The sequence below is a fragment of the Muntiacus reevesi genome, chromosome 14, assembly GCF_963930625.1.
Source record: "Muntiacus reevesi chromosome 14, mMunRee1.1, whole genome shotgun sequence".
In the NCBI taxonomy this organism is placed as follows: Eukaryota; Metazoa; Chordata; class Mammalia; order Artiodactyla; family Cervidae; genus Muntiacus; species Muntiacus reevesi.
Window position 1 is genome coordinate 61,694,708 of NC_089262.1, and position 8,003 is coordinate 61,702,710.

General features: G+C 47.4%; 1 protein-coding gene across 1 annotated transcript; it reads right to left on the reverse strand.

Annotated features, from left to right (window-relative positions):
• Positions 1 to 1,033: 1,033 nt before the first annotated feature.
• MSX2 (msh homeobox 2) lies at positions 1,034 to 6,940 on the reverse strand. The gene is made up of 2 exons (XM_065905451.1): positions 6,527 to 6,940; positions 1,034 to 2,648 (listed from the first exon to the last, which is right to left on the reverse strand). The coding sequence occupies exons 1-2, from the start codon at positions 6,903 to 6,905 to the stop codon at positions 2,224 to 2,226; spliced, it is 804 nt and encodes a 267-aa protein (XP_065761523.1). The 5' UTR covers positions 6,906 to 6,940; the 3' UTR covers positions 1,034 to 2,223.
• Positions 6,941 to 8,003: the final 1,063 nt, after the last annotated feature.

The window sequence follows — 8,003 nt, forward strand, 5'->3', positions numbered from 1 at the left end:
AAATGGAGTTTCCGGAGCCCACCTCTAAACCGGGTGTGGGCACAAAGGAAACGGACGAAAGCGCTAGTCCTAGTAGGTGTCAGGTTCCAGTCCCCGCACCACCAAGCTTTCCGCTCCCTTCCGACTTGTTCCCGGGGTCACCGGAGCCCCTCATCCGAAAACAGCCCTCGGAAAGGTATCATCAATGGCCGCTTGGTTTCTTTGTGCAACAGAAAGCGGAGTTTGATTCTTCCCCGCTTCCTCTACCCATTACCAATTTATTTTCATGGTGATGCCTCAAAACCCAAGCCTGACCCCCGTTCCGTAGCCAGAGGAAAGAGAGATTGCAAAGCAAAGGGCACTTGAATGGACTACCTTCCCACTACAAACCGAAAAGAGCATTTGTTCAAGATCGGTCTCCTTGGAAGGCAGATAGGAATGGTAAAGGAAACGTGATTTGACAGAGCCCTGAAAGGGCAACAGGCATCCATCTATTCTGCACCCCACCCCCCAAGGGAATGCATCCAGTTACCATCTCCATTTGCAAAGAACTATATAGGTCCGTTCCCTCAGCTTGTTTTGTTTAGCTGAGATTTCAAGTTCAAGATTTTTCCCTTGAAAAACCCTTCAGATTCTGGCCTATCCCTGGGCCCTGCCACTTCTAAGCTCATCTTTCACTGATTTGAAAAACTCCTAATAGCAATTTTCCGTGAGTAACACAAGCTGCTAAAGGAAGCAGTTCAAAGTCTTTTGCTGTTTTCAATGGACTTCCCTACCCCGGGCTGAATCTGGCCACAGCTCTTGATTGATTCACATTAAAATCATCATAAAAATTACCAGGCCCCCTCCCCCATCTGGGTGGCATTTCTGGGCTAAGTTCAGCGAAACAACACAGAGCGCCTCTTAAAAATAATTGTGACTTTGGACAGACTTTACTGCAATAAAACAAACGTTTAATTTAATTCAGAATAAGAGATAAGAAATAACTCTTCAATAAAATATATAAAATTATACAAGGCACCCTTTCAAAGGGATAAAAGTATACTTGGGGCAGGGAGGGGGGGCTGGACAGAAAGATTAAATACCAAGGAGCTATATGGGCTGTCTGACAACACCGTTTTTTACCAAGTCAAAACATGGTTTTACCCTCTGCCCCCAACATGTTAAAAAGTATATAAATTTTTCTAATAAGTTTAGCACATACAATAGGTACACACAGAGAAAGCATGATTTTCTTCCTTTTGGATCTATTCATTGTTCAAGAATATTTAGCAATATAGACAATGGTCACAAGATACTCATTTTTTTAAAGCAGATAATTAACTACACCCCTCCCCCAACTGCCTTTGCAATGCGTGAGGACTGATGTACCTAGTGGTTCACAGAAACCATCAATTCCTCCCAACACGCTTTAACTTTTCACTCCCCAATTATCAGAAATGAAGTTAAGTAACAGCCTTGAGAGGAATTAGGAAGGACCTCTGTTTTCCACCTTACCCCTGAGGACTCTCAGGAGTCTCATCTCCTTTTATTGATCTTACAAAAACTTTTAATAATGTGTAACAAACAAGGTGGAGAGGGGGGGAAATATAGGGCCAAATAGAGTCATGCCTGGTGAGTTTTCAATGTATGTGAGTTTTTAATGCACATGAAAAATGCAAAAACATGGTGTGTCCCTTCCCTGGGAGGAATCTCTCCATATCTACTCCTTATGCAAGTAATGTCTAATTCTAACGTTTGTTCTCCATAAGCTAGTCAGTTATTCCATCCAAATCACCAGCTTTCAGCAATTTGAGCAAATAATTTGTCTCCCCCATAAGAAAATAAACAACAGGTAGACTTAAGCAGTCTCTTTTAGGAAGGTATATAGAGAAAAAGGATATATATATATATATATATATATATATATGTTTTGCCTTTCAAAATAATTTGATTTTTAGGTCTGCTGTATAAAAATGTATTATATTTTATTATATCTATTTATATATAAAAACCGTCAGAGCCAATTTTTATGAAAGGAGAGGGTGGGGGGGGGTCACATCTGGCAGATTAACCAAGAAAATGGGGCTTGGGTGTCTCCAGTCAAAAGAAGCAATTGGAACTATGTCTGTGGCCCTGTCGACCTAGCCGCTGAGGCTGAGGGTGGTGCATGCAATGTTTGCAGAGAGGGACTGTCTTCTTGGAGAGGGAGCGGGGAGGCTTTTAAACAAACATCCGTCCCGGAGTCTATTGAGTTGGTCTTCCTTAGGATAGGTGGTACATGCCATATCCCACTGGAGTTGCATAGAGTCCAACAGGCGGGATGGGGAGCACAGGTCTATGGAAAGGGTAAGATGCACCGTATAGAGATGCTGCTTGCAGGGGAGAGTTGATGGGGAAAGGGAGGCTGAAGCCGGAAGGCAGCATAGGTTTTGCAGCCATTTTCAGCTTTTCCAGTTCTGCCTCCTGCAGTCTTTTCGCCTTGGCTCTTCGGTTCTGGAACCAGATTTTGACCTGGGTCTCTGTGAGGTTCAGAGAGCTGGAGAACTCTGCCCGCTCTGCAATGGAGAGGTACTGTTTCTGGCGGAACTTGCGCTCCAGAGCGAGGAGCTGGGACGTGGTAAAGGGTGTGCGCGGCTTCCGATTGGTCTTGTGTTTCCGCAAGGTGCAGGTGGTGGGGCTCATGTGTCCTAGGGAACAGAAATGGAGAGTGAGTTAGCAAAAGAAAGTGGCTTTGTCACCAGGTATGTCCATGTTGGCGGGAGGGAGGGGTTCCTCTTCATCGTTCAAAAAGGAACCTCGGTGAAAACCATGAATGGTTGATGTGTTTTTTGGTGGTGGAGGGTTGAGAAGGACCAAACTTTAGTGGATTTGTTGTTTTGCTTTAAAAAATTGAAACTTTTTACAAAAAGTTGGGGAGTTAAATGGTGTCACAGAATTTTCTATATGCAAACAAACAGCATTAGAGATCATGAAACATAAACAGATCCCTGATATGCCAAGAGAGCTGAGGGTTGTCTGAAAAACAAAACCCCGTCTCTTCCTGATGACTCATCTTAAAGGGTGGGGGGGTGTTTCATGATAATCCTCACATCCCTAGGATGCTGAAATAATCACATATGAGAAGGAAAACGAACAGGATCTTATAAACTGAGTTGGTCCCCTCTCTGTACCAGGAAATGTTGGGGTTGCATCAGCATATTTATGGAGGATAATTGTGCCGATAAGGTCCTGCGGTAAATTAATAGCATCTTTGGATTGGGGAGCAGCCTCATGCAATAAACAACCACACAGCTGTCATTCCCTCCAGTCTACAGATTATAAAACCTGAACATCATTTCACAGATCTGGATGTGGGATAACTTTCTTGGCTGGGTGCTTCTGTAATATAAACTTTACAGAAGGAGGGAAAAATTAGCTTGCCCATAAATGTAAATGTCAGGGGAAATCATGCTGCCTCCTGAATTGAGAGCATGTGATGACATCTTAGTCATCTCTCCTACCCATTCTATGGTTTGGAGCAAACGTGTAAATGATTAGCTTGTTGCTGGAGTTTAGAAAGAAAGAATAACAAGCAAAATAAAGGTATGCCAATGGCATCCAGCCTCTACATTTAAAATGAATTCAATTATAGGAAGTCACAGGACCGAGCATCCTTATGTTTCCATAGAATCAACTAACTTTGGGCTCTTCCTTAAAGGGAATTGGGTCGGGGCGGGGGTGGGGGGGGTGGGGGGTGGGTAAGGGACAGATGCTAAACAATTCATTTTCTGCATCTGGCTTTTATGAGCTATGCTAATTTTCCAAACGCAGCCACAGTAGTAAGCACCGCAAAGGGAGAATGCCGCATTTCTTGTTTAGTTACTTTGGTGCCCAAGGAAGTTTGCACTTCATAGTTGAGGGTGACGCAGCACAAGAGCCAACCCAGCCTCCCTTTCCAACAAGAAATGGACTTGTCCTAATGTGACATTATTAACCATCATTTTTAAGTGATTAAAAAGAGGTAGTGGGTTCTGCACTCAGTCAAAAACCAGAAGTCTGGGCAACGGATGGATAAGAAACTACCACAGGAGTGCAGACTTTTGCATATGCTAATCCCTAAGTAAGCCAGAGAGCTAGGGGTGCCTACTTCTTAATTTACAAATAAAATAACAACAGAGACTCAGATATCTGTGAAATCCTCACCCTTCAAAGACTTGACCCGGCTGCTTGGGAGAACCCAGTGGTCACAGCACAGACACCAAGCTTTTGGAGTCTACACTTGCCCCTGTGGAAAGGAACCCCACGCCCGGGCCAGTCATTCGCTGACCTAGGGGCTGCATCTGAATTATGAGTCCAGGAGATGGGTATCTCGCGGTATATCAAAGCTATAAGGCTAGGAGGCTTCCTACCCAGCATAGCACTCCTCGCCCTCCCATCTCTACTCCATTTTAAGCCTGAGGAAGGAGGAGATTATACCAAGCAAAACAGCATCGGGTCCTACTGCCTATGAATAACAAAACCCGGCCTGGGTAAGTGGCTCCCTCCTGCCCCAGGCTCTGGGAACCCACTGCTTCTACCACAGGGCTCCCGAGGACATCTCCAGGCCTAAACCACGACTGACCCACTCTTTGTTTTAAAGTTAAAACAAACTCTAAAGGTTAAAGTTTATTTTAAAGTTAAATCCTTTCTCGAAATCTCCAATTTTTCTCATGAGAAGGCCATATCCAGGGCTGCCTTATCTTGGGCCCTGGCAGACATATTCACAGAACCCCAAGAACCTAAGGAAATGGGACTCTCTGACCTCTGGACACTACTCCCTGTAAGGTCTGAATCATTGACGTGAGGCTGGGAATTGACCCAGGCCTATGAATACACAAGACACGCGATATTTGTCAAAACAAATTAAGTTCCTTAAAGTTTCTGAGCCTCTATTTCACCATCAATAAAATGGGTAACTAATACTGATCCTGCAGTTCAGAGTACCAAATTTTAGAATGCCCAGAGTCCTGGGCTGCCACCAGGTAGGTGATCATTAAATGTCCCCAAGCCTTTCTCGTCAAGCCCAAACTGGATGTGTGCAGATTCCTCTGAACTCTGCTGAAATGTCCTCATCTGTAACTTGGAGGCTGGCTTCAGCCACACAGAGATCAGATAAGATAACATGGTGAAAAGTGCTATAAAGCACTGTGCAAACTTGAGTTTAAATTCTTTGAGTCCTTAATCTCCACGCCCTTTGAATCTTCTGGAGTTTCTAACAGGGTGGAGAAAGACGCCAGAGGGGACCGCCACTGATGTCTGGTTATATGGCCTTGTTCTGTTCACAAAATACTTTGTATCTGAGTTTTCCCAGCTGATGGAAATAGGGTAAAATGTGATGCTCCTAGCTTTGGGAAAAAAATCCCTCCACAGGCCCCTTCTCTCTCACCTTTCCTAGAGGTACAGTGCAGGCAGAGAAATCTTAAAGGTCAGGAGATATAAGTAAAAGGAGCTATAGGGAATGAATGGTTTGTCCAAATTGCAAAAAATACCCAAGGCCCCAAAATAGATGTAAATGCTGGAAGAGAAATCAGCTCTCCTGGGCCTCTCTGTTTTTCCTTATTGGCAGGAAGCGGGGTGCAGGTGTTTCAGCCTCTGCTTGGTCTCTCTGGGTAGAAGGATCAAAGGCGGCCAGGGCTAGGGCTTGGACACCAGAGACCCTTGCCCAATTCTGCCACTGTTGGTGACCTGGCTCAAGCAAGTTTAATCCTCAAAGTCTTGGTGTCTGAAAACTGAGATAACCACAGGTCCCGGGCTTCTCCACACACTTCGAGGTTCCAGCGATGACCGGGATCTGGGGAACTAATAAGCACCACTTTGTAAACTCAAGCGCTGCTGGAATGCTGTTAATTATTACTCTGAGCCAAACGGAGCCCCACGCCGCTGACCCCAGCCCGCTCCCAGCGAAGCGACGTGCCGGCCGTAGGGAGTTATTTCCTCGCCGCAAAGGTCTCTGCCGCCATCCCTCCGAGGGATCGTGCTTCGATGCCCCGGGGACCAACGGAAGATGATCGCTGCTACCCCAAAGTCCGATTAGATTTTAACGCGCTCATCTTTAAAATGAGGGCACACCTCGCAGGGTTCTGAACTTTGAAAAACAGTAAGACACTCCGCTTCTGCCTGGCATATATTCGGGTGCACATTAAACGAGAATCCTTCTTCACTCCCTACGCTGAAACCCCGACGGACAGTGAGAAAAAGCGAAGTGGCCTGAGCGCAGGGCTGTGGGCTAGAGAAAACGACAACCGAGCAACCCCCGCCAACCCAGCTGGGTTCGCCCGTCAAAGACCAGGGAGTTGGCAATTGTATAGAATACTTTGTACAGCTGGGGGATCCCGAAGACGCGCTGCGCGAGTTATCACCCAGAAGGTGCCTTGGCTGCCGCTGGACTCTGGGGATATTAAGGGGCCAAGACCTTGCAATGCTTGCTTTAGGGGGCGCATAGTACAGAGGGGCCTCCGTACCCACAGCTTGGAATACTGGCCCCTAGTTCCCTCCGGTACCCCGCGCACCCCATCTACTCCTGGTCCCGGCTCCCGCAGGCACTCACTTGGCGGCGGCGAGTATCTGCCCGGTTCCTGCATCCACGCCGCTCCGTCTTCTGAATTTTCCGACTTGACCGAGGCGGTCTCGAAGGGCTTGACCAGCGGCCCGGGGCTGTGAGCTTCCCGGACGCCGTGGCCAGGCAGCAGAAGCGGCCGCAGGGTGGCTCCGGCGGAGGCGCTTTCGGCTGGCCGTGGGGACGTCTCCTTGGGCGGCTTCTTGTCCGACATGAGCGCCTCCACACTGAAGGGCAGGCTGGAGACCTTGACGCGGCGCTCCTCCGCTGCCCCTTCGGCGCCCCCAGGCCCCGGGCCCGGTCCGGCCACCATCGCCGGGCCCTCCTCATCAGACGAAAACAGGTCATTGCCTTTGGACGGAGAAGCCATGACTTCTCAGCCCTACGTAGCTCCCGGCGCGCGACTCCGCTGGCAACCCGGCAGCTGCGACTCAAACTTTTTTGGGGGGAGACGGGAGGGGCGCGCCGGGAGCCGTGCCTTTCCTCCAAGGGGAAGTGAGAGATTGGGCTCAACCAATCCGCGCTGGCCCTGGCGTTGACGTCACGGACGCTAGCCTCCGATTGGCTCTTCCGGAAGAGGCTGGGACTTTTTTTTTTTTTTCTGTTTGAAATAAATTAGGAGTTAATTACAGGAGCAGTCAGCAGAGTTGTTATTAGGCGATCCCTCAAGGGTTATAATCACGCCAAAACTGAAAAGTCTAAGGCGTAATTAAGGCCGATTATTTAAAGAGGAAGTTCGCCGAGTCCCATTTCTTCTCTCTTTTGACCCCTCTTTTAAAAAGGTTCTCTGCTCCAGAACACGTTTAAAATCTGCAACTACCATTGCAAAAAACTTTGATGAAGCTCCTACTATGGGCCGAAACTGGGCTAACCTAACAGTTTTCGGGGCCAGCACTGAAAGCAAGGGCCAGCATCCCTGTTAAAGGAAATACGACATGCACGGCGCTTATAAGGAGATATTTCGCTATTAGCGAGTGCCCAGCAGCGATTGCTATTACTGTAACTCCCCTAGGAGAGGGGCCGGAGGGAGTCAGAGAGGTAGGTGGTCACGACAGCCCTCTCCCAAGTAGCTGGAAAATTTAAAGCAGAGCTTTCCATCTCTTACACTCAAAAGCAAAACCAGCACACTCTTAGAAACTCGAAATCCTGGCGTTTTCTTTTCCCTGAATCTTCTCACTGGACGAAATCCGGATCCGACCTTTTTCTCAAGACTGTGTGCATTGTGTGTTTATGAGTTTGTTTGAGCCTGTGTTTGTCATGTGTGTTTAGGTTGCCAGTGTTTGTCTTCAAGGAGGAGGAGGGAGGAAAAGGCATAGATAATATCTAGTGCTTCCCACCCCCACCCCCCCCACCCCCCGCAAATCTCATAAATATTGGGTGCCAAGTTTGCACACCTCAGCCTGTGTATCTTTTAGGGAAGCACATTTTTATTCATTGCACCTGGTTAAAAACAAAACAAAACAAAAAA

What these genes read in the sequence shown, in the direction of transcription:
- MSX2 (XM_065905451.1), bottom strand. Translation starts at nt 6,905, where the DNA reads ATGGCTTCTCCGTCCAAAGGCAATGACCTGTTTTCGTCTGATGAGGAG. An exon ending in CAGATACTCGCCGCCGCCAA is followed by an intron (nt 2,649 to 6,526) that starts GTGAGTGCCTGC and finishes TCTGTTCCCTAG; the next exon opens with GACACATGAGCCCCACCACC.